General features: G+C 45.8%; 1 protein-coding gene across 2 annotated transcripts in view; it reads right to left on the bottom strand.

Moving 5' to 3' along the window:
- Nucleotides 1-26366, bottom strand: part of St6galnac5 (ST6 N-acetylgalactosaminide alpha-2,6-sialyltransferase 5) — a 193902-nt gene that overhangs the window by 8618 nt on the left and 158918 nt on the right. For both annotated transcript variants that reach the window (XM_017802069.1, XM_029553802.1), the window contains exons 4-5: nt 16461-16870; nt 8257-8364 (exon numbers count right to left, since the gene is read on the bottom strand). In XM_017802069.1, coding sequence (XP_017657558.1) covers nt 8257-8364; nt 16461-16870 — 518 coding nt within the window. The remainder of the gene's footprint in view (nt 1-8256; nt 8365-16460; nt 16871-26366) is intronic.

Below are 26366 nucleotides of genomic sequence, written 5' to 3' on the forward strand. Positions count from 1 at the left end.
TAATTAATTAATTAAAAATTTACAAAAGCCCCACGTTTTCTTGTTTCATTGAATCTTCATTTCTGAAGGTTCCTGTGTACATTAAATGCATATCAAGTACACGTGTGTATCTTCTAGGTTGGCCCTGCTCACTGTGTTTGGGGATGGACTACCCAAAGGCTAAAAGCGTCCCAAGGTGAGAATGAAAATTGGCATCGTCATCTTTATCTAGAGCTTTGGACTTTCTAAGCACACCTCTGCATTTGACCTGGTAGCTGGCATATGGTTGCTACTCGGGAACTGTTTGAAGTTTAGAACGAACAGTGGCTAGGTGTCTGGGTTACTCTGTAGGTGGCTTGCATCAGAGGCTTTTAGAAACACGATGTAGCATTTAAAAGAAAGGAAGTGCTCCACACAACACTTCCCAGAAGCCCACCATGGTGCCGTGAATCCCCTGGGCCGCCCTATTCTGCTGCCTGGATTTTTTTTGTCCTTGTAGCCTCTTTAGAAGGATCTCAGCTGCTTGCCTTGGGAGCCTATGGCATTACCACTGTGTGGGGAGTATGCAACACTAAGAACCAGCTGCTTATCCTTCACAGGAGAAAGAGCTGTAGTGACTCTCCTGATCCCCCGCCCAGCCCGCCACACTTGGGCCCCTCAGCTGGTACCAAAACGTCTCAGAATGAATCCACAGCAGACAGAAAGGAGACAGAAAGTCATGCAAACAGCCAGTGTCTGGTGAGAGTTGGCCAAATTATGGCAAAGGAGGACAAGGGGATGAGCCTTCTGGAAGCTTATTCCATTTCATTCTTCTAAGACCTCAGCCACGCAGGTGGCTGCTACATCGGTCCACGGCAAGGGTCTCATTCTGCACCAGAGACTATTGCCGAGTAGGAACCTTCCTTCTTCTGCAAGATGCTTTATTAACGTTCACTAGCTAATTCTAGCAGAATCAACTCTCCAGTATTCACAATACCTTTGAGACGTCCTTCACATTATGGATGAGGTATTAATTTAGTTCCATGACAGTGATCACTCTGAATCATTACCCCACTAATTAATACTCAAGAAATGATGGCTAACAGAGAGTTGTAAACTTGATAATGTGCTAAGTATGACTGGAAATAAGATTATTAGGTAGAATTTAAATGCTTGGTCCGTTATTATTGCAAATAATTTACAAAAGAAAATGAGATTAAAAACACTCACCATAACTTAGTTTAGAAAGCAATGATAACAGATCTTTCACTGCAATTTATAGTCCATCCAAAGTGAATGGATTTGGCTCCCTATCTGGAGATGGCATGATTTAAGGGTCTGCTGTCTACAGAATAATATATTTTGATGCCGTCGCTGGTGCAGCACATCATTAATTCTCTCAGCTTTCTGAACACTGATGGGCATGAAGTTTGGGAAGGGAGGAGGGGAGGAGGCTGGTACCCAAGCTCCTCTCTGAGAAGCCAATGTTGGTCCCTACTGACAATTAAACAGGGTAGCTGGGTTCGCAGACTGTGAATTTGCCATTTGCTGATTACACTTTTCATGCTTTCATGGCCTTTCTTGACTTGCAAAAGTTTTGACTCAAATTTTTCTAGATTTATTTTTATTTATGTGTATGTGTGTGTTGATTATATCCTGTGTATGTGTGGAGGGGTGCCTACAGGGTCCTTAGGCATAAGATCCCCTGGAGCTGGAGTTACAGACCACTGTGAGCCACTGAGTGTGGGTACTGGGATCTGAACCCCAATCTTCTTCAAGAGCAGCTAGTGCTCTTAGCCACTGAGCCAGATGTCTAGCCCTGAATCAAATTCTTAAACACCCCCAAGAGAAGGTTTAATAGATGAACTGATCTATATTGAATATATATTATGTACCAGACACAAAGGCAAGATCTAGACATACAAATAGGATGTGAGGCATGGCCTGTCCGCTCAAGGAGCAGATAGGAAAATGAAGAAGCTGGAGGAACCAGTCAGTGAGCTGGGGCACAGGAGAGCTACCGGAAGGCCTGGTAGACCCACAAGTCTGCCTCACACAGGGTATGAGAGAAGGTTTGAGGAAAGGGGGCTTCTGTGTCTGAAACAAGAAGGTGAAGGGTTAAGAGCTCAGTTTATTTGGGCCGGCAGATCTGGATTCAAATTTACCTCTGTCATTTGTCTGCCCTATGACCTTGGCTAGCCCACTGTTTCAGGTCTATGAGCTTCATGTAAAATGGTGATGCCAATAAGTCTCACCTCATCAGATTATCACAAGGGTTGATGAAATATTGCATGTGTTTCATGCTAAGCAGAGGACTGGCTTGAGGCATGTACACATGAAATAAAAACCATTATATCATTGGGGAAAAAAAAAAAACAGTGATAGTATCTAGGCAAATTAAAAAGAAGTGACGGGCCTTCCAAGCTGAGGGTAGGGTATGTGCTGGGGGGTCAGCTCCCTGACAAGATGTTCAGTGTGGCTGAAATAAACCTGTGTGGGTGGAGAGGATCTGACTAGAATAGTGTGTGGAAGGCCCATCCCGAAGGGCTGCTGTGCTGAGCTGGGGCATGTGAACTCGGTTTCAAAATCTCTGGGAAGCCCTGAGGTGTGTCAAATGACTAGGTCAGGGCTGCCATGAGCTCTAGTAGCATAGTGGTATCTGAAACAGAACACAGCCACGGTCAGGAGCAGCTGAGGCCACAGTGGCAGCAGGTTGAAGAGAAGGCTGCTTGCGGCTCGGATGGCTTTGGCCAGGAGTCAGTTCTTGACAAGCCCCTCACCTGCCAGCGTGCCATTTCTCCATCTACCACGTCCCTTAATGGGTTTTAAATACAAACACGAGATGATCGCTTTTCCCAAAGCATCTATTTGCTCAGTACTTTTAGGGTCCACTGGGAATTTTGTTGATAATGAATGACTCTTCAGGGTAACCAAGGCCCATCGGGGGATGAGATGACCAAAACTTCAGGAGAGCTGGATTCAGGGTGGCAGCTCTGGGATTGGGAGGATGAGCCAACACCAAACTTGCGGTAGGACATTCACGGATTGCTTAGGCTCCACCCATGGACTCTCGTGGTCTTGGGCTGCTGTAGGAGTCAGTTTGGTCCTTTGTCTGCCTGTGCCTGTTTTCCTGGCAGTAGAGGTGATGATCCGTAAAGCTTGTGAGCGTTGCATTTAGATTAAAAAGCAGCACAACTGTGTCTCAGCCCAGGGGATCTTTTGTTGCAGAGAAATCTTACACAGGAGCAAATCATATGTACACAGGTCCGGGTGGGGCTGCTTTGATCAAGAGAGGTCCCGTGTTCTGTTCTCACAGCTTCTTGCCCCAGGAAGGCAAGGAGTCCTCCAAATTCGGATTGAAAGCCAGACATGGATGCTTTAGTGAAGCTCAGGGGATCAGGCACCCTGACCGGCAGAGAGTGAACATCTCCACAGGACACTTGGTAACCTTCAGACTCCTTGGGACTAAACCATGATCAAGCGATCAGGCACTGGCGGTGGCCTGTGTCATTCATCTTCTGTTACCTTCTTAGTGCTCCGAATGGGTTAGTCCAGTGAACAGAAGTCTCTGTGATTAATTCAATTAATGACTTCTTTTGGGGAGCAATTGTGTCTTAGTGTAAAACAGTTAATTTGTGAAAGTGAACAGCTAGCGTTCTCCTTGCTTGGTAAATCTGGTACCATGTGGCACATTTCACCTGGTGAGAGGCTGGTTTAGAGAATGGCCATCGTCCTAAAGGAAGCTCGTGTGATAGTCTACTGGAGCTGGTGGCCAAGTGAGGCGCTGCTCGAAGGGACAGGGAAGAGATCCACCTCATATTGAAGGTCTTTCCTAACCCTCTCTTTCCAGGACCTCCTCAAAGAGCATACCCTTGGACCCCCCACCGGCAGGTTAGTGAATCCCTACTCCTGGTAATAGCTGTGCGCTGAACATACCCCATACAGGGCTGTGCTGAACATCCTTGGCCTGTTACCTGGTGGGATCATCATAAACTGTGCAGGCCAATGCTGTGCTACCACCACATAACAGACATGAAAGCTGAGACCTCAGAGACTTAGTCACTGAGTATCTTGATCAAGGTCACCAAGAACCAGTGAAGGTCAATTGATTTTCTCAAGGTCACAAACTCTTTTAAAAAAAACAGAAATGGTTATTTTTACCCATAGACGACTTTTTCTGCAGCACTGAGGACTGAGTCACTTCCTTGATATTTACAAAGTACATGTTGTATGAGGGACAGTGAATGTCTACAGGCCTGTGTTCTGGGGGCCAAAACATGAGACACACAGGGAGGTCACCCGGGTCATTCAACCAGCTCAGAGTCCACCATCGTATAAACTTTGCCTAACCATTCCTGGCCCTCATGATATGTTAATTACTTCCGAGAGCTTAGGACATCTGTACTGTGCACTTGGCCATAGCTTTCCACAGCTGCTTTCAAAATACAGCAAAAGTCAGAATGGTCTGATTAGTGGCAGGATTAACTTACGGGCTGATTTTTCATTCTCTGAGGTAGACATTATTTTCAAAGAGCATTTGACACTTAGATTGTAGAAGGTGTCTTTAAAAATTATTTATTTTTTATGTGTATGAGTGTTTTGCCTGCATGTATGTAAGTGCACTCATGTCATACGATGCCTGCAGAGGTCAAAAGTGGGTGTCAGATCCAAGTTACAGATGGTTGTTAGCCGCCATGTGTGTCCTGAGAACCGAACCCGTGTCTTCTGCAAGAGCAACCAGTGCTCTTAACTGTCGAGCCACCTCGGCAGCCCCTAGAAAAAGCCTTTTAATAGTCTCATGATAAGTGCCTTTCCCATGTTCATTGTTCGCTTGATGTGGGTAAGGCTTATCATGAGCCTCTAAGGGGACCAAGCTGAGTCCCGTTCTTTGAATCTTTCACCAAAAATGTTGGTGTCTTTCAAAGCAACTGCAGAATAATGCTTGAGATAATAGGAATTATTCTGTGTACCTTACACTATAATCTTAACATATAATATTAATAATATTTATTATTTCTTGATCTCTGTGTGCAGGGCATTGTACCAATTGTCCCATTTCATTCCCACCATGGCCTGTTTGTTCTTGTTATTTTTTCAACCTCATCTGTAAAGAAAACAGGCTCAGAGTCAGAGTCACACAGTTGGGAACTGAGTCCTGGTAGTTCAGTCATATAACCTGGAAATTAAAAAAAACACAGGTATGAGTGCATGCCTCTCTGTCTTTTCTTCTCTGATGGTTAATACGACAGGATCTAGAATGACCTAGGAGATAAAACTCTGGACATGTCTTCGAGGGAACTTCTAGACTGGTTTAATTGAGGTGGGAAGACCCACCCTAAATGTGGGAAGTGCTGTCCTCTAGGCTGGGGTCCTGGACTGAATAAAAAGGCGAAAGCAAGCTGAGCACCAGCATCATCGCTCTGCTTCCTGAACTGTCAAGATGAGCAGCTGCCTCCTGCTCCCACCACCATGCCTTCCCTGCCTCGATGGATTGCACCCCCAAACTGAGGCAGAGAACCTTCCCTTTCTTAAGTTGCTTTTCTCAGGTATTTTGTCACAGCAACAAGAAGAAGAATTAGCACACCTTACTCATCCTTGATCAGACATAACTCCAAGTGCAGATGCTCCCTGAAGCCTGCTTTCCCTCCAGTGTCACCCAGTACTTCCTGAGGCAGGACTTGGCAGACAGACCCTTCTGAAGTCCTTGCTCAGAGCACTTGGGCAGACAACTGTTGAACCTTCATGATGGCAGCAGAGGAGCGGAAGCCCCGAGCCAGATGCATCATGTGCCGTGCTCACATGACCTTAATTTTCTTGTTCTTATCTTTCCATAAATTGTCTCCATCTCACTGTACATGAAGTTGTGGTGAACTAACTCTGAATAGGAGAAATGGCAGGTTAAGTTGCCTTTCATTTGTTTTCCATAATAAATGGAATATGTCCTTGAACACTTGAAGTCATTAACATTTCAATTTATTCATGCTTTTTCTTCCCAGTGTCCTAATGGCAATATTGCATAATTATATCCACTGTATGGCCATCAACTTTGAAGGTGCCTTGCACGTCTTTGGTTGGAGTGTTGATTGAAGGAGGCAGCTGCTTTCTATGCTCTCCTCCTGACTTCTGGGACTTCAGTTGTTAAACGGGGAGACAATGCCAGTGACAGAAGTGATCAGGAACTGGGTGAGGATCCATGCTCACTCCCTCATGCTTTCTCTGTACTGGCACCAGTCCAAACCTTTCACACTTGTTAACTTAATCCACCCACGACTCACTGAGGCAGATTCTGTTATCACATCCACTGCTATAGATGAGGAGGCTGAGACACAGAGAGAGGAAGTGGCTCACATTAGGTTGGTAAGTACCAGGCTGGGCTTTAGCCACAGCTTAGGACAGCCAAGGTCTCCCTGATAATACCTTTCTGTCTCTTTTGTCAGGATAGTTACACAACTGGTAATTCTGCTGTGTTGGACGTTTGGATTAAAAAGGGTAAGAGAAAAGTGGTGGGATGGTAAAGCCTTGCTGTGGCTTGACTGCACAGCTCGAATTAGAGTTTACTCATCATTGTGAGGAGCTGGGCGGGGTGGGGGGGAGGAGGATCAGCTAGGCATGGGGGTGTGTGACAATGATCCCAGCACTTGGGAGGCTGAGGCAGAAGCACAGTGAGTTTGAGGCAGCCTGGGCTACAATAGGAAGACCCTGTAGCCTTTCCTAGAAAACAAGAGGGAAGACCAGGGAAGACCTTTGTGAGAGGATTGGTTCTGAGTCACAAGGGCTCTGTCCCTCTGAACAGATTAATGGCTTTGTGGATCAGTGGGTTAACCTGGAGGTGGGTTGGTTATAAAAGTTAGTTTCATTGTCTCTTGTATGTGTCCTTCTTACAACGTACACATGCTAGCTGCTTTCACGTCATCATGACCACAGAACCTGACAAAAACAACTTAAGAGAGGATTTTAGTTGGGATCATGGATTCAGAGGGTTTAGCTATCTTGAGGAGGATATGAAAGGGCCTCGCTGCTCACGTCCGGGGGGTCGGTAAGCAGAGAGAAAGCAGCACTGGCACTTTTCTTCCCCTTTTCTCCCCCTGGGCTACAGCCCATGGAGTGGCACCCCCTCAGTTAGTTCTTTCATGGAAATACCCTCAAAAACACACTTAGGGTGTGCTACAATTTCCTAGCTCAAGCTGGCAGAGAAGATGAAAGGTCACACCATGTGAAGCCCTGGGCCACCTCAGGGCTCTGCAGAGTTGCAACCAGCAAGAAGTTCTCCACCCATCCCAGCTCCTCTACCTTAGACCTGCCAGCCTCTGGAATCCCAGTGGAATAAACCTTTGTTCTTTATAAGTTACACAGTTTGTGGCATTAGTTCTAGCAACAAAAAGTTAAGAGAGACAGGATTAAATGCTTTTTCTCATCCTTGCTTTGTATGTTCAAATTGTAGCTCTTGCCTAGAGACCCATGGCTTTTGAAACACTGTGGGTTTAAAACACATGATGGTATAGCCAAGTGTACATTTCAGCCAGAAAGTTTTAAATAACCTTATCTCAGCTTTCATCATTTGAAGGTCATGGGTGCGGTCATGTACAGGCCACAGTGCATTCCTGAAAATCAGGGCAGTTTCTAAATTGATTAGCCTCGACACTTAAATTACACATGTGTTCTTAAGTGGGTTACCTTCCAGGCACCAAGCCCTTGAGTAGCACTCAGTGCTTTTGAGGGCATGTAGCACATGCTGCCTGGGCACAGACCAGGAGAGGCCTTGCTGCGGCCAGCAGTAGCAACGTGTGCACACCACCTTTAAAGTGATGCCTCAGAGTGATTGTGCTGTGTTTTTGGCCTTAGAAGTGCAAACTGAGGCTCTAATGTCGTAAGAGAAAGAGACTCAGAGGGAACATTTTAATTTTAGAAAACAAGCCTCCCCATCCAAGGAACTGCCCCCTCAAATCCATTAAAAAATTACCGCATTCCTTCCAAATGAGAAGGAAACTCATATTTCTTAATGCCTGGTCATCATTAATATTGTGTCAATTATTGCATTACTTTTGGGTGATAAATATTCAGAGGATAAATGAAGCCTGTAAGATGGATTAATTCTCCAGGAGTACAAACAAAAACTTTCAATATTTTATATCACATAATTAAATGCTGTTTGCTGTTTCTAGAACCAGAACTTGGGACATGCTAATTAATTGCTTTGAGAAGATGCTTTGACATGTTTCATAGTTGATATTCAGAATCAGATTATTTCTAACCCCTGCACAGCACTGCTGCTGAGTGAATTTGCAGAATCAATCCTACCTGCAGAAGTCTGGGGGCACCATGCCGTAGACATCAATCCTGTCACAGAGCTCCAGCGCGATCGTCATGGTGAACCAGCCAGTGCTGAGCCACGTGTTGGAGATCTTCCTGGAAGAGACGAAGATGAGGTCTACAGGCGGGTAAAGCAGTATTCATGTCCATTGCATTCTGGATCCTTCTGGAGTAAGGCTAACCATCGGAGATTCCCCACCACCCCAGACAGACACAGGTTCACAGGTTCTCTCTCTCTTTCTCTTTCTCTCTCTCTCTCTCTCTCTTCCTCCTTCCCCCCACTGATAAACATTTCAATTTTTCTAAATTGAAATGTCTTACTGTGTAATCATAACTGATGTCAATGAGTTGAGAGACTCTTACATCACTAAATATGATGATCAATATTCGAAAGTTTAGGTATGTGTCGTCACAACTCAATTGTAAGGTGGCAATATCCATGCAGCACTTTGTCATTAGTTAGAATACTTGACTAGAAATTCTCTTTGTACTCTCAAGCAAGCTAGATAACGAATAATTTAAATATGAATAAACATGTAGGTCTACCTAGCAACCGCTCTATTCTTTCACCCTCCTATCATCTATGTATCTGTACTCATCAGCATCCTGTCATCTATCATCCATTGATCTTTCATCTATCTATCTAGCTGTCTATCATTGATCTATATTCATCATCATCATCTATCATCCATATGTCATCTATGCATCATGTATGTATGTATGTATGTATGCATGTGTCTGTCTGTTCATCTGTCCATCCATTCTGAGGTGAAAGCTTGTCACCAAGTAGATTAGTGACACCAGCGTTATGACTGAATGTCTTTTATTGGGAGGAGGACATTTTCTGGGAAGGCAGAGGAGAGAGCCAGGGAGACACATTTAACTGAACATTTGCTTTTATTTTTCTTTAGGACATTCAGGGCCTTCTGAAAATTTTTTACTATAAACCCCAAATTGACAAGTTTAAGGAACGAATCTACATTCCACTATTCATTAATGTGTCCACCCAGACATCTTCGTGGAGCTTGAATAATGTGCTGAGCCTCAGGAGCCCTGTGGAGACACAGCACCCCGGTCTAATTTCAGTCCTGAGAGTGACTGGGTCTCCATGCTACGCTGCTGTGGGTGTTAATTTCTTCGGGGACTGCTGGTTTTTCCTTTTTCAGTGCCATGGCATGCCTCATTAGCCAGCTCCAAACACCTTATCCCCAAGGTCAGACTGTCTGACTTTGCCCAGCCACAGAACTATATGTGAGGTGAATATCAGAGCTGCAGACAGGGTTTTCTACGTGCACTGTGCGGCACCACACCTTGAGAAGAGGGAAGACTGTTCAACTGTTCTCTGCATCTTCATTTCATTCAGGGACAAAAAGGAGACCATTTTAAAGGAGTCCTTTGCCTTGTCAGATGCCTGAGAGGCCTGGACGGGTTAGTCTTTCCTGGGTTGCTGTTTCAACTTTCTAGTCATTAAGCCCTTACCTTGTCTCCCTCCCTTCCTTGCCATCCTGACCCAAGCTTTTCAGAGCTGCATGGGAGAACCACATAAGCTTGACCCTTTCCTGCTTCTGCATAATCAGCTCGGTGACAGGAGGCAGGCTGCTGCCAATCTCCGCCCCTCTGGCTCTTATCTACAAAGCAGGTAGGGGAAACACTCTATCCTCTGGCTGTTTAAGACGTCAGGGAGGGAATGTCCACAGAAAGCTTTGAGTGGGGTCTCTGGGCCGACAGAAATCCTCCCTCCTCTCCCAGCTGCTGCGGGAACGAACAAAGAAAATAATTCAGCCCTTCTTTCCCATGCTTTTTAGTGCGTATGAAGGAACTTTCCAACATGCCGTCCCTGGTGTGTGGTGGGTGGTACATCAGTAGTCAAGGGAAGTTCTTAAAAAGAGCAGAAACGTCCAGCTTCATAGGAATTAATGCCTTCCTTCTCACTGGGGCCATGTATTCATAAGGCTTTGGGGACTGGAGGAATCGGGAAGGTGTAGAACCTACTGAGGGAGGAAGGGAAGAAAAAGAGCCTTCTTTTAAGTGAGAGCCTGTTCTCACCTTCCTGCTGTGTCAATGTACTGGGCAGTTCTTCCTGGTCTAGTCTGAGGGAATAATAACTGGGAAGATGTGGAGCTCAGAAAGAGAAGGACGAGCACTTGCATCGCTGTGCCGGGTAGCTCAGTTGTCAACTTGACACACCAGGGAAAATGAAGCCTCAGTTGGGGAATTTCCTCCATCAGTTGGCCTGTGGGCCTGTCTGGAACTTTTTCTTGACTGTTGAGTGTTGTGGGAGGGCCCAGCCCCACTGTGGGTAGTGCTGCCCCTACACAGGTGGTCCTGGATTATATAAGCAAGCAGGGTGAATACAGGCCAGAGAGCAAGTCAGTGAACAGTCCTCCGTGGTCTGTACTTCAGTTCCTACCTCCAGGTTTCTGTTTGAGCTTCTCCCCGGCTTTGCTGGATAAAGGATTGCATTGTAAACTAACTAAACACTTCATTTCCAAGTTGGTTTGGGTCAGTGTTTTTATCACAGCAACAGAAAGCAAATTAGAACAGAAATTGGTACCAGAGAGTAGGATGTCGCTGTGATGGCGCTGACCATTTGTGCCTGGAAGGACTGTGGAAGTTTTTGGAGCTTTGGACTGGAAAAACGCTTGGAGCTCAGTGAACTCTTCTGTAGGAAATTGGAAGATAATGTTGAAAGAGATGTAGATGATGGAGACCTGGCTTATGAAGCTTCAAAAGAAAACAAGACTCTATTTGTGTGATAGAGTTTGAATTAAGATTTTTTTGGATATGAAGCCGTTTGTGCTTTACCAGGATAATCAATACTGGTCAGCTGGGGCTGAAAAATCAGCTGTGGTTAACAAGAGACCAGCACTGTCAAGGTGGAATCTTCTGGGGAGGATTTCCTCAGGGCCAGCACACAGAAGCTGTGGTACAGAGAGGGCCAAGGCTGCGCATCAAACTTCCAGCAGAACTTGACAATGTGCAAGAGTCTTGCAGGTGGTGCTGAGTGTTGAAAACAGGAAGGGTTCTGGAGAGAAGCTGAGGCTTTGCACTGTGAGCGGCCAGGAGGCCACTGGTGAAGCAGAACCTCAGTTGCAGACAAGACCCTGGCATATTGGAGATGTCTGACTGTGAGACGACCACCAAGGGCACAGCCAGAGAAGTGGAGCTGCCCAAGCCCTTTGGAGCCCAGAAAATCGTGAGTAAATAAATCCCAGATGTCCAGCCTTGAGCTACATCTCTGGACTTTGGTTTTAGTTAAGTGTGCCCAGTTCTTTCCTATTGAAGTAAGAAGTATTTAACTTGTTTTGGATTTTACAGGAGCCCACAGTTAAGGGATTTTTAAAGAGGCATTGAACCTTTAAAGTTGGAATTTTTAAGGACTGTGGGACTTTTAAAGTTATACTGGGTCTTATATTGTGATATTAATATTAACATGAGATGTGTTTGTGTGTCAAGTTGACAATGGGTGGATTGTGCTGGATAGCTTCAGTGTCAACTTGACACCCTAGGAAGAGGAGCCTCGATCAAGAAATTTCCTCTATTGGATTGGCCTGTGGCCACGTCTGTGGGGCATTTTCTTCTCTGAGGCATTTTCTTGATTGTTGAGTGATGTGAGAGGGCCCAGTCCGCTGTGGGTGGGGCCACACCTCGGCAGGTGATCTTGGATTGTATAAGAAAGCAGGGTGAGCATAGGCTAGGGGAGCAAGCCAGTAAGCAGCGGTCCTCGAGGGTCTTCAGTTCCTGCCTCCAGGTTCCTTGCCGTGACGTCCCTCAGTGATGAACTATGACCTGGGAGATATAAAATAAATAAACCCTTTCCTCCCCAAGTTGGTTTTATTCAGTGTGTTTATCATAGCTGTGGAAAGAAAACTAGGACAATCCCCAGATTTCTGATCTGGAGACCACACCCATCATAATTGTCTCTTGCTTTTACATCTACCAGACATCTAGGAGGGCTTTCCCAAGGGCAGAAACTCTTTCTATGTTTTTGTGTGATGTGGAATAGATCACAAGCCACAGCCTAAATTACAGGAGGATGTGGTGCTACAGAAATGGCTCTGTGGGTAAAAATGGGGAGAATACAAAGTAGGAGACTAAAGGACTAAAGTAAGAAATTCTTTTAAGTGACACTTAAAATTCCCCAGACTTCCTAAATAATAGCCTTTTGGGATCTCATGCTATAGAAATGCAACTGCTTTGTACCGTCTTCCTGAAAAGATTTGAACTCTTTTCTTTCCTCAACAAAGGAATATCTACTGTTTTTACACTTAATCAGCTGTAATGAAAGAATATGAAGAGCTGTCATGTGCTTATTAGAGAAAATTATCAGATATTCTTTTATATGATGAAGTAACACACTGAGCTGATAATTCTATAGTGCACACTAAATTACAATTAAAGGCCTTTCTGCTCCACCAGAATCTCATTTATAATCTCTATGGAAATATTCTCCTGTAGTTACTTCATTTATGCTTCCTTTATCTAATTACTATAATATTGGTTCTGAATCTATTTTCCTAATGTGCCCTTATTCAATTATAAAGTTATTTTCAAGTACAGTTACTTTCTAATATCAAAGAATACCACTTGGCCACCTCTGTCATCTGCTTCTTAACTGACAATTGTTCCTGAACCATTTTTGCCTCCACTTTTAAGTAGAGTGAAACTTCCGTAAATCAAAATCTCTTGACTTATTCCTTTTTTTCCCCAAAAAATAATAGCCTGAATGGACTGTCCCAATGATGAGCTCTGCGAATTAAGCTCTCCCGGTGCCTGTACCACCGGTACCTGTTCTCTTGGTCCTCTGTGCATACACAGGAAATAGTTTCAACCCATCAGCTCTAGATTTTGGTGGAATGGAAATAGTTCTGTTCTGAAGGGCTCTTTCTGTCTTTTAGCTTGGAGCAGGCTGCAGGTTAAGAATATGGACATGTAAGAACATTGAGTCAGTATAATATTAGCTTTTAAAAGACATTTTTCTTGAGGTAAGAGGCACAACACTTCTAGAAGGATCAATATGCTTTGTTATGTTACAAGGTTATAAGTGAGAGTCCCCGATCGGGGCAGGGTGGCAGCTAACAGGGGCACATCTGCAGAAAGAGACCTAGGAGCCCAGCTGCAAAAATTTGGCTTGCTCATAACATCTGAGACTAACAGATAGATGCACTGAGCAGGAAGTTTTCACTGGTCAGGATTCAGGGAGGGGGCAGGCTATGTTTTGGTAGGATATTGTTTCCTAAAGATTTTAAGTGGCCAGAAGGCAGAGTGGTCGAGTCTCCGAATTATCTACTTCAGATAATCTCATATGGAGCTCCAAAGCAATGTGCGGTTATCCTGAATAGCAAACCCTGAGACAGGAGTTTCAGGAATACTTACATTTAGCAAACAGCCATTAAACAAAAAATTAAAGAGAGAGAGAGCGAGAGAGAACGTGTTTTCTATGGAAGAGACGGTTTCAACTTACTTTGAGAGGCTGAAACAGCAACATCTCTCTCTAAATGAACCCTCTTCCTTGTTCATTCCTATAAAATGTTTTCTTGGTCAAGGACTTATTAGCATGTATGTGCATCTCTCCTGTCTGTGTGGCTCACAGGGTTGTTTATGATTGGGTTTTGCGGCAGCTTCTAATATTGATCAAGATCGTCAGTGTGACCTGTCGTTGCACTAGCCCTGGCTCTCCCAGGCTAGCTATAGGTCTAAACTGTGCTAACCATGGGTCTTCTGGGCTAACCATGGGTCCACTGGACTAGCTATTGGGTCTATTGGGGTAGTTACAGGTCAGCTCGGATAGCTATGGCTTTCCTGGGCTAGCTGTAGACTGACTGGGCTAACCAGGAGTCTGGTCTGGGGTAGCCACATGTCTGCTGTGCCTTCCTGGGAAGGAGGCCACAGTGCTGATGACAGCAGTAGCTCCCCTCTCACCAGGTCCCGAATCTACTACTTTCAAGCCCAGCCCTGTTACAAGGTTTCCAAGATTTAAAAACATAGCTCTTTCATTCAAAGATGGGGACACTGGACTTTGTTCTTTCGTCAAGACTTTGCTGTTCAATAATGTGTCACCTCTGCTTGCCAAATATTGGGCTCAGTGCTTCTAGTCTTTATTTTACTCATGGAATCTTTTAGTTCTAAGTTAAAAATGAACTCAATAACAGTTTTTATAAGAAGGGTCTTACACCACTGAGTGTACATTAGCTATAAAATTATATGCTCTAGAATCTAAAATCAGAGAAATTTCATTATTAGGCTAGTCTGATGATTGGAAGTCACTGTCCCTTTCTTCACAGATAATTATGGTCACGGAGTCTCTAGAAGCAGAGATAACTTGTCCAGGTCACACAACTCCAGAGTGATGGGGCGGGAGTTGTAGCACAGGCCTGCAGCTTCCCTGGGTTCCACTGCCCTCTGTTCCAGTCTGACCTGGACTTGTCCAGCTTCTGACCCTTTGTTCCCCTCAACCTCATCTAGTGCCATGGTCCCAGCTGTCCTCGGTACAGCTGCCGATGGCTTTTCTCCAGTCTCGCCTTCATGTCCCCTCCTACCTGATCCCATCATCCCATGGGGAGTGTCCCCTCCCCTCCAGCTTCCAGCCCTTCCATAATTGGAAAAACACTGACCTAGCAGCTTGAGGCATCCTTTTGAGAAGGCCTTTCACTTACCTAGAGCAATGCTTTCAAAAAACTGCAATTTATAGTGAGAAATACATTTTACATCAGAACGATGAATATATACATATACATATATAGGTATTTGGTTCTCATTTCATTTTTAAAGTGTGTAATTCATTGGATTTTAGTGTATTCACAGCTACAACCCTCACATTGAGTTTAGAACATTTTCATACCTAAAAAACTATCATCCATCCATTCATCCATCCATCCAGCCACCCACCACCCACCCACCCATCTACTCATCCACCTATCCACCCACACATCAACCCCCCCATCCATCCACCCATCCATCTACCCACCCATCTACCAACCCATTCATCTATCATCCACCCATCATCCACCCATCCATCCATCCATCCATCCATCCATCATCTACCCATCCATCATCCATCCATCATCCATCCATCATCCATCCATCCATCATCCATCCATCCATCCACCCACCCATCTACCCATCTAGCCATCCATCCACCTACCCACCACCCATCTACCCATCATCCATCTTCTGTCATCTGCCATCTAGAATGAAACTTTAGAACAATACTTAATGTCAGGCAGGCTAATACCATCTGCTCTACTCCATTCTATTCTGTTCCTCCCATTTCTTTAGAATATTGCTGACTATACCGACTTCATGTCCTATTATTGAATCTTAATGAACAGCTTGGGAACATTACCCTAGACTGTACCTTGCCCCTTGCTACACATGTTATAGCTCCATTTTCATCCCGTCACTACTCGATGAATGGCTAAGGCTATATTTTTAGAGGGCAGCACTCTGCTCTTGACTGTATCCTCAGAGGCAGATGCTGAGCAAGTAGTAGGTTCTCAGAGAAGAAGAGTTGGCTTGTAAATGTGTCTTTGAAAGGGGAAAATAAATCCATGCCTTTCTCTGTGTGTTCATGTGGGTGCACAGGCATGTATTTGTGAGTGTGTGGAGGCCAGAGGTCAACTTCAGGTGTCATTCTTCAGGTGCTGTCCACTTTGTTTGTTGAAGCAGGGTCTCTCACTAGCTTGGAGGTCACCAAGCAAGCTAGGCTACCTGCCTAGCAAGCCCCAGGGAGCCACTGTCTCTGCCTCCCTGAAGCTGGGATTATAAGCACGCACCACCATGCCCATTTTGCACGGGGGTGCTGAGGGCTGAATGCAGGTCCTCGTTCTTGCACAGCAAGTGCTTTACAAATGGAGCTATCTCCCCAGCTTCACAGCTCTCTTTTTGATAAATGAAGCTACTCTGTCCCACCTTTTACTAATGCAGGCCAGAAGCTGCTTAGCTTTTTCCCAAATAAGGTTTTAGCCCTGCATCCCCCATATAAAGGTCTGAGTATTTCATATCACTTTGCCTGATACACTCAGCTTGAACATCTTCTTGCCAGGGGGACTCAATAGGTTTGCTCCACTGATGGTGATGACATGAGCCATGGAGTTCATAACATAGACATCTGCCAAAGCTGCCTTCAGTGAATCAGCCCTCAGCACACACCCTCAGTGTCTCTGTAGACTCTTCTGCCCTGTCCCCTGTACCTGTCTTTGCCAGTCTCCTGCTTGAAGAGTTCATCAAACTGTAGCATCTTGTGGCGTGTGATCATGAAGGCCTTCAGCCGTGGCAGCACCTGACTCAGGAGCTGCAGGTTGTTGTACACCTGGCCCTTGCCATCCCGCCGCATGTAGCTGCTGGGGCCCCAGAAGATGAACACGGTGCCCTGGCTCACATTGAGCAGGTCATGGCGGTTACGGAGGATCCTCTGGATGCTGGAGTGTGCGATGACCCTTAGGCTGGTGCGGTTGCCCACATCACGCCCATAGCCACGGGTGGGGGCGTCGTTCATGCGGATGACACACTCTGTCTGGTCGATCTGGGGGCCCTGCTGACTACGTAGCAGGTGCCCTGAGCTGGTCACCAGGGCGCAGTCGGTGCAGTGCATTTTCAAGGGCTGCAAGGCAGGGGGGAGAGAAAGGTGGTGTCAGGCACAGAGGATGTACTGTGTTGGCACCACCAGCTTCTACTCCTGTCTCCAGACAAGGTTGTTATTGCCCTTCTTCCCTGTCATGCCAGAGTCTGTCCATTTCATTGTGACTGCATGGGTCCTTGCACTTTCTTCTAAACTGCTGACAGAATGTTAGATAAGGGAGGAGAAGAGCTGGAGTTGATCTGTCCATCACTGGCTAGGGGCTTTGCTGATGATGTCAGGTAGTGTATGGACACATGAACCCAGCAGGATAGCCATCATTGTTTTTAAAAAAATTCATTAATTATTATTTTTATTTTATGTGTATAAGTGTATTGCCTGCACGTATGTGAGTGTACCCATGTTGTGCAGTGCCTGTGGAGGTCAGAAGAACGCGTTGGATGCCCTGAAACTGGATGGTTGTCAGCCGCCATGTGGGTGCTGGGAATCGAACCAGGGTCCTCTGAAAGAGTAGCCAGTGCTCTTAAACGCCAAGTCATCTCTCCAGTCCCAAGATGGCCATGTGTTCTAGTACATATGGTGATGGTTAGCCTTAGAGATGGGAAGAAATATGCTCGAAGATAAGTAGTTATGAAATCATAAAGTCATTCTTTCAAAACCAGGGACTCCAAAGTTACCCGTGAGTCAAAGCAATTCTGTGAATTGCTGTGATGCTAGTTTTGAGACTTTGTCCATCTTATTGAAAAGCTAAGCTTTTATTGATATTCTTAGATGCTGTACAAGTATGTTTATCCTAAATAAATACCACCTAAGAATTACATGAGAAATAGCACACAGAGTCAGGGCCATAATGTTAAAACAATTATGATTTTCTGCTCTCCTTTTAAGGTAGGGAGAAGAGAGGCTGCGATATCCCATTTTCATCAGTGTGGAGTCTCAGGTTCACGGCCACACACCTCATCTAGGAATTTCAGGACCAAGGTTCTTCTCTCACCCATAGAAAACATGCATTCTGGTCACACACAGCCGACCAGGGACAACTTCAGTACCAGCACTCAGTGCGGCACCTCGAGCTCATTTGCCTTCAGAACACTTAGGTGCTAACAAATTAAACATTCCCTGCTCATGTTTAATGGGAAATATCTCTTCGTTGTAAGAAGGTAATGAAATTAGAGCCTGAAGCCAGGGACAGGAAGAGCAGAAGAAAATGACAATCCAGTGGTTTGGGTTGCTTTTTGAGACAGGGTGTCTTGTAGCCCAGGCTGACCTCAAACTCATTGTATAGCCCCAAATGACTTTGAATCCCTGATCCTCCTGCTGTTACTTTGCCCAGTACTGGGATTACAGGTGTGTCCTACCACTCCTAGTTTATGGGTTGCTAGGGATCGAACCCAGTGTTTCCTGCATGCTAGGCAAGTGCTCTCCCAACTGAGCCATATCCTTAGCATAATCAAAATATTCTGAAGGGAAGTCGTATCACTAAATCTTCCCCAGAACTCCGTGCTTTTCTATTGACTATGAACAGAGCACCTGGCTCCTGTGGTCTAAGGAAATCAGATCCTATTTAGCATTGCACATATTCAGTGTTCTATTTACCTATGGACCGTGAGATAGTTTCCTAAAGCATGGGTGTGACTTCAAAGCTTGACTGAGACCTCCCTAGACAGTCACCTCTCGTGGCATGGTGGGTCCAGCTTTATTTCCAATATCTTGTTATGTTGGTTAGTTTCTGTCAATCTGATGCAAACTAGAGTCACCCGGGAAACAGGAACCTCAACTAAAGAATTTCCCAGATCAGATTGGCCTGTGGACATATCTGTGAGGCATTTCCTTATTTGCTAGTTGATGTGGGAGGGCTCAGACCACTGTGGGCAGTGCCATCCTTAGGCAGGAAGGTCTGGGCTGGATAAGAAAGTTAGCAGCTGAGCAAGCCGGGGGAACAAGCAGTGCCCCTTCATGGTCTCTGCTTCAGTGTCTTTAGGTTTCTGCCTTTGATTCCTGCCTGACATCCCTCAAAGACTGTGCCTTGAAAGTGTAAGATGAAGCAAACCCTTTCCTCCCCAAGTTAATTTTGGTCAGTGTTTTATGACAGCAAACTAGAACACTTGCCAAGTCACTGAACTCTACAACCTCAGTTTCTTCAATGCTAACCAAGAAGAAAAGCATAGTCTACCTTGACAGACCGGTAAACCTAAGACATACATACTTTGATTGTCATTAGCAGTATTTGACCTGTAAAAATGGTTGTTGTATGTGTTTGAACCTAATCAAAGCACAGGATTCATTACAAGAATTAGTAAATGACAATGCTCTTAGGGTTATCATGAGTGGTGAATGTTCTAAGTACTTACTAAGTCAGGACTGAGTGCTGTTGAGCTTATGACCAACACAAGCACTTGTGAAATACAGACTGTACCACAGTGCAAGTTACCACCATTCACACAGCACCCAGTTGCTCTTAGGTGATAGACACTGGGCTAGGCAGTCGGATACAGAAAACCAGGGGCAAACAGAGCCCTTCAAAACTTTCACTTTGGAGACGGACAGTGTGTTAGTGAAGGAGCACAGTAAGGTATGACAGGGCGTGAGGAGGACTGTGATGAAATCCAGCTGAAGGCGGTTAATGACGACTTTGTAGGCTGGGAATGGGAATGTAAAGAGTGGTCAAATAGCTAATATTGCATGTTCTGCACGTGTCAGGCACTTCTCTGAGCTTTTTATATAGTCGTATTTATCTCTCACAATCCTATGAAGTGTTTAAGTGCTGCTACTCCCCAAATAAGAACACTGAAGGATAAAAACAAAGCAGTTTACTCAAGGTCATACAGTTAGAAAGAGAACTGGGATTTGAACCCAGAAAATCTGGCTCCAGAGCCAGCGGGATTACTGTTCTGCTAGCACAGTGCAGCACAACAGTTAGAGTGTTGAGAGGGGCTTCAGCCACTGTCTACCTCCTCCTCCCTGCCAAGAGTGCAGTATGCTATCTCTTTCCTTTCATGGTGGCGCACACCTTTAATCCCAGCACTCCGGAGGCAGAGGCAGGCGGATCTCTGTGAGTTCAAGGCCACCCTGGTCTACTCCAGGTCTACTCCCTGGTCTACTCTGTGAGTTCCAGGACAGCTGGGGCTACAGGGAGACCCTGTCTCAAAAAGACAAAAAAAAAAAAATTTATGGGGGCTGAAGAGACGGCTCAGTGGCTAAGAGCACTGACTATACTTTCAGAGAACCTGGGTTTGAGTCCCAGCATCCACATGGCAGCTGACAACTGTCTGTAACTCCAGGTCCAGGGGATCTGATGCCTTCTTCTGACCTCTGTGGGCATTGCATGACACGCATGCACCTACCTACATGCAGGCAATACACTCATACACATAAAATAAAAATAAATAAAATATTGAAAAAAAATTTTAAAAATTATGTGTATATGAGTGTGTCTATGTGTGGGTATGCACATGTGTCCAGCTGCCCTTGGAAGCCAGTGGATCCCCCTGAACTGCAGTTACAGGCAGTTGTGAGCTGCCCAACATACTGCTGGGAACCAAACACTGGTCCTCTGCAGGAGCATTATGGGCTCTTAACTCCTGGGCAGATGTGAGGATTCTGGGAGGATTATTCAGTGTACACTCATTCAGCTAGACCATATGTCCATGGTGGTGACACATGGTCAAGACCTGACCTTGAGGAAGAGCCACATTCACATGCCCAGCAGGTAGCCTCTGTTCTCCTCAGCAAACTGCTGGGATCCGAATCCTCCTTGTGAACTTCTATGGTAAGAGACCATCTCGGAGGCTGAATGTTGGAGGAAGTACTGAACTTTCCTCTTCCTCACTTTACAGGCACATCCTGTACACAAATCATGGAGAACACAACAGTAGTTTATTCAATGATATTAGTTAGTTTGTTTGCTGTTGAGAATACCTCTCAAGAGACAGCTTAAGAGAGAAGAGGGTTGTTTTGGCTCATGGCTGAAGAGATATGGCTCATGATCAGGAAGCCTGGAAGCAAGTAGCTTTATGGTGGCATGAGTGCCAGGGAGCTGCTTGCTCACATCTGGTCAGGTCAGGGAGTGGGGAGAGACAGGAAGGGGGGCAGGGCTCTACACCCCAAGAGATCCACTTCCTCCAGTTAGACCTCCTCTCCCAAAGGTTCCACAACCTCCCAAATAGCACCACCAGCAGGGAACTAACTATTCACGCAGGGGTCTGTGGGGATCTTTTACATCTAAACCATAACGCAGATTAACGTTGATGTATCAGACACTGAACTTGATGCTATAGATAAGACAACTAAGGGAATTGTGGTGGCATGAGTGCCAGGGAGCTGCTTGCTCACATCTGGTCAGGTCAGGAAGTGGGGAGAGACAGGAAGGGGGGCAGGGCTCTACACCCCAAGAGATCCACTTCCTCCAGTTAGACCTCCTCTCCCAAAGGTTCCACAACCTCCCAAACAGCACCACCAGCAGGGAACTAACTATTCACGCAGGAGTCTGTGGGGATCTTTTACATCTAAACCATAACGCAGATTAACGCTGATGTATCAGACACTGAACTTGATGCTATAGATAAGACAACTAAGGGAATTCCTTCTCAAGGGATCTTGCAGTCCAACTTGTAGGGACAATACCCCATCCTGCACTTCACGTTACTTAGTAAGTTTGCTCAGGGGGGCCTAAGGCCATGGGAATGGAATTTTCCAGTTTAGTTTACAGTTTCAAGACACTGTGCTCACTGTTACTGGAGAATATTCTCTGGGGAGGTCCCATGGCAGCTCATTTCCCTATAATTATTTCATTGGAACTCTCACAGCTGAGGCTGGTTGACAGGTGAAATACCTGTCACCCTAGGAGCACTCCAAGGACCTTGTTCTTTTTCTCTCCTTGCCCTGCAGAAGAACTTCTCAAGGGAGTGGTGGGGGCCGGTGTGTATGTGTTCTGAGCCTTCCTTACTGGGATTACTGCACACAACCAGAGCCTGCCAGGGATTGTCCCAATCCCAGACAGCCCACGCTCCTCTTCCCTGCACACGCACTCAAGCTCTTTACCCTCAGTTCATCTCTGGTACTAACAATAACATCTTCGAGCTGTGTTGGTGCACCACACAATGCAAGCAAGACTGACGTCTGAATTCTATGTTAAGTGGCCTTTGCCAAGGGGTGGCAATAACAGCCCTGCTGTTCTACGTATAATGTCACACTTTCAGCAACACAGAGAAGCATGTATCAAAGGTGGACCGCTTCCAAAGGAGGAAATGGAGTCTGGTTCCTGAATTCATAAGGACTAAAAATCATGCAAATTGTGTGACCTTATGTCTTGGGCATATTATGAGTTCTCCAAGAGAGTCATGTTCTTTCATGTCTCACTACTATGAAAGTCCTACTGTCTGAAAATCTACAGAGGTCAGGAAATTAGGATTGTGGGCAGTGTCATAAAGGGGAGAGGGGACTAATGCAGTAGGAAGAATTAAGTGGGGTGGGGGATCGGAGAGGAGGGCAGAGCAGGGAGTATGGGGAGGGAGAACTAACACTAAAGGCTCTTAGAAAATTCATGTGGGAACCTATTGTAGAAGCTTCTTAAAATATATACATATAAAGAGGTTAAATGGAGTTAACCTATAACGGAGGAGGGGCAGGTGGATAATGTCCCTAACAGACACCACAGGCTAGCAAATTAACAGCCTGATGCTAGGAATGAGGTTCCCTCTTTTGGAGTTGTTGACAAGAGGGTTCCCATAGACCCTCAAACAATACTGACTATTGACATTACTCTTGGTTGCCCCCACCTCCAGAACTTGATGGCAAGACCCTATTGCTGAAGACAGTACAAACTTGAATCATACAACAAACACAGAGAAATCAAGTTGGTTCTGACCTTAAAGTTTCATCTCTGTTGGCTAGCTTTCACAGGACTGGGAAGGTGCTATGCATGTTATTGAAAGAGTAATCATCACCCTTGCCCAGCTGTGAATACTGTGAGCTACTACAATAACAACTGACCTTGCATGATATGCCCACTGGTGCAATAGTGGCATGAATATTATGAGAGTAACCAACAACTTTCTGAGTGAACTTAAGCCCAGTTTACAAGATGGAGCCTGTACTTGGCACTGTTATTGGGCCTAAGAACCTGTAGCTAGACAGGTCACAGGTCATAGGGGAGAACCTACTAGTCTTATTCTCCTAATTAGACAAACTAACTCCTAATGACATTGTTGTACCCATAGGTGAGTGCATTTCTCAACTCTTACCAGAGAAACTTCTTATACCAGATGGCAAAAGACTTTCAACTAGTCAAGATGCAGAGAATAAGAGATTGAAGTTCTCAGCCCTAAATAGGACATCTATGTCACAGTCTCTCCTCCCAAGGCTCAGGGATCATGGTGGGAGAAGGGGCAGAAAGAGCCATAGGGGGTGGAGGAATACAAGGAAACAGTGTTTTCTGTACACAACAGAGCCATTGTACATATAAACTCACAGTGGTTGTGACAGCATGCACAAACAAGCCCAAGCCAGACAAAATCCCGGCATGGAAGAGGAGGTGGGCATAGAGCCCCAGCCCTAGCTGATGGGCAATCAATAGCTGCTAGGAGAGACAGAGTCAGTTTTCATTAAAGGTGTCATGGTGGGTAGATTAACCAGACTCCATGGGATGGCTCCACACCCAAGAATATTTGGGTAACACAAATTTGACTCAATAGGCCTTAAAAAAATAATAGAGAACATGAAGTGGGGAGGTGGTAGAGCTGAGAGAGATGGGAGAGGGGGTCTGAATAATGAAAATACACTGTGTGAAGTTCTCAAAAAATTAATAAAGATATTATTTTTAAAACATCCTAGTGTCTTAATGACCTGGCAGGGAATGTTCACAGTTGGAAAGTTGGCTCCTGATGCCATGTTTGTATGCTCCTATCTGAAGTAGGATGCGGGTGGATGGATCGCTGAGGAGAACATGAGAAGGTTGGCTTGTGACTCTGCCTGCCAGCCAGCCAGTGTGCCGCAGAGGAGGACTGGGTGGGGGCGTGGCTCCTAGGGACATTTTTGCCTAGCAAGACCTTTGTTCTGGCCCCTTCCTTAGAGTCTTCAGCCTCTGGTTCTCTGGAACATTCTCCTCACAGTCCCATTGGCTCAGGAGCTCCATTACATGGAGTGACCCATATTAGGTCACTCCAGTCTTTGTAATCTCTTCCATCCTGACCTATAAGAAGCATTTAATTGACTATGGGTATAGTTCAGCTGGCAGAGTGATTGCCTAGCATGCACAAGGCCCTGGGTGCAATCCCCAGCACCACACACAAACCTTGGCATGGTGACACATGCCACTAACCTCAGCACTTAGGGTATAGACACAAAGGAATTAAAAGTTCCTGTCAGCATTGGCTAAACAGTGAGTCTGAGGCCAACCTGGGACACATGAGACCCTATCAAAAAAGCATTTAATTAGCACTAAATAGAGAGAGGATGGGTAAATGACCAGAAGCCTAGGTTTTTGTCTTCTCTGTCCTGTGAGGAATCTACCTCTTGAGAGATAAGCAACAGGTTTAAAGGTGGCCCAGCCAGCATCTTGCTTGTGATTGCCTTGGTTCTGGTGCACTGGAGAAGGGGGACTGGCTACAGATACTCACCTGCAGAGAAGGCTGTGGCCTGTTGCCTCAGGGCAGCCTCTCAACCTGGACTTATCATGGCCAGAACTCGGCGCTGTCCAGAATTAATGGCTGGCTGGGAAAATGGTCCAGGACACAGTTAGGGCCATTAAAGCCGGTCAGTTATTAATCCCCAGGAAGAGCTTTATGCCAAGGTCATTAGCTCTATTGTGAGGTGAAAAATACCCAGGAAAATCCACAGTACACAAGAGGTACCCAGAGGGCAGTCTGCACAGGCTCAGAGCTGCAGCCCCAGCCCCACTGGTGAGGAGTCAGCAAGCTGTGTAGGAACCTGTGGGAGACAAGTGGGCCGCAGGCTCCCCAGGGGGAACATGTGTATATGTGCATGTTTTCACAGTGCGCATCATTTTATTTTTGCTATTCTCTCTGCACTTGGGCAATTTGCAAACATTTCCCATTATCCTAGAACCCAGGGTAGGGTATGTACCCTACAGGGGTCTCAAGACTATTTTAGAATGTTTCAGGATGTGTGAATTATCCTGTCACAGTCCCCTGCTGGCACAAAAGGCCCGCCCACAAAAGACCAAGCAAACACATGTATGCACACATGCCCACAACATGGACACACGTGCACATGCACGCCTGCACACACACTCAGTCACATAGGAGATAGGGAAGTAAGACAAGCGTCCATCAGGCCAACCCCTTCACACTGAGATGACAGGAGCAATTCCTACTTGGGGACACAAGCTAAGAAATCAAGGTCTGATTTCTGTCGCAGTTGGAGGGGCAATGCAGACAGAATTCTCTCTGTGACCCAGTGGAGGCCTCTGGAGTCATTCTCTCACAGACCAAGCCAAGTCAAATTAAAGTTGACACCTGAAACACCGGGTGATGTCCTTGCACACATCTGCAGCCAGCAACACCACGGCTTTACTTCTTAAAATTCTGATTTATTTGGCAGGGGAAGGTACCTTGGAGCGTAATGCCCATTAGCTCTGTAATGATACCAGCCTTGCTCGGGGAGCTGCCTGTTGGTCTGGAGCAAGCATAGATATATTAAATGACTTCAGGTGTTTCAAGAATCTCTGACTTTCCAAGCTGATGTTTTCCTGTAATTACTAGGCCATTATTACCTGTCAATCTCAGTTCAGGCTCCTTGGTGAAAGCCAGTCTGATTATTTAATATGATTCACCAGGAAAATGTTACTCTTCCAAGAGGGTCCTTCCCTGCTGTTCAATGACAAGCTCACCCGCCAGCCTCCAGGGCCAGAAGGCTGGCCATCCTCTCCCCACCCAGCATGGTGCCATCTTGTTTACACCCCTTGTCTGGCTAGGTATGGGCTCACTCCACAGCAAGGGGTCTAAAATCCCATCTCTGTGGTCATTGGCTTTGACTCAGCTTCTTCCACTCCACAGGGGGTAACACTGGGTCAAACTGCTTAGTGTTTTCCAGATCCATTTTTCATCTGTAGCATGAGCGTGGGAAAGCCACTTTCATCTCAATCCACAGCGCCAGTTCGGCTCAACTGCTCATGCCAATTCAGGGCTCATTCTTGACACTCACTGGCTATCACTAAGTTCATCTGTTTCTACTGGGTCAAATATGGTACTCAAGCCCTAGCCCTCATCATGCCTACCACCTCCACCTCAGCCACCACCACCACTATCTCTCCTAAGCTCCTGTAGCCTTTGTAGCTCTAAATTGACTTCTCTCATTCTCTCCCTCACCTGTATCCTCCGTCTTGTAGAAGGACCTGGAGTCATCCTTAATAGACAAGTCAAGCTTTTTCACGCATCTGCTAAACCTTCCAATGGCTTCCTGTTGCGCTAAGAACAAGAACCGGCCTCCCCTCAAGCCCTATGCTATAGCCCCATCATTCGCAGTTTGGGCCCCTGTCTGTCCCTCTGCACTCCTGAACAGC

Source organism: Nannospalax galili, unplaced genomic scaffold (genome assembly GCF_000622305.1).
Source record: "Nannospalax galili isolate Female #2095 unplaced genomic scaffold, S.galili_v1.0 scaffold1124, whole genome shotgun sequence".
NCBI lineage: Eukaryota > Metazoa > Chordata > Mammalia > Rodentia > Spalacidae > Nannospalax > Nannospalax galili.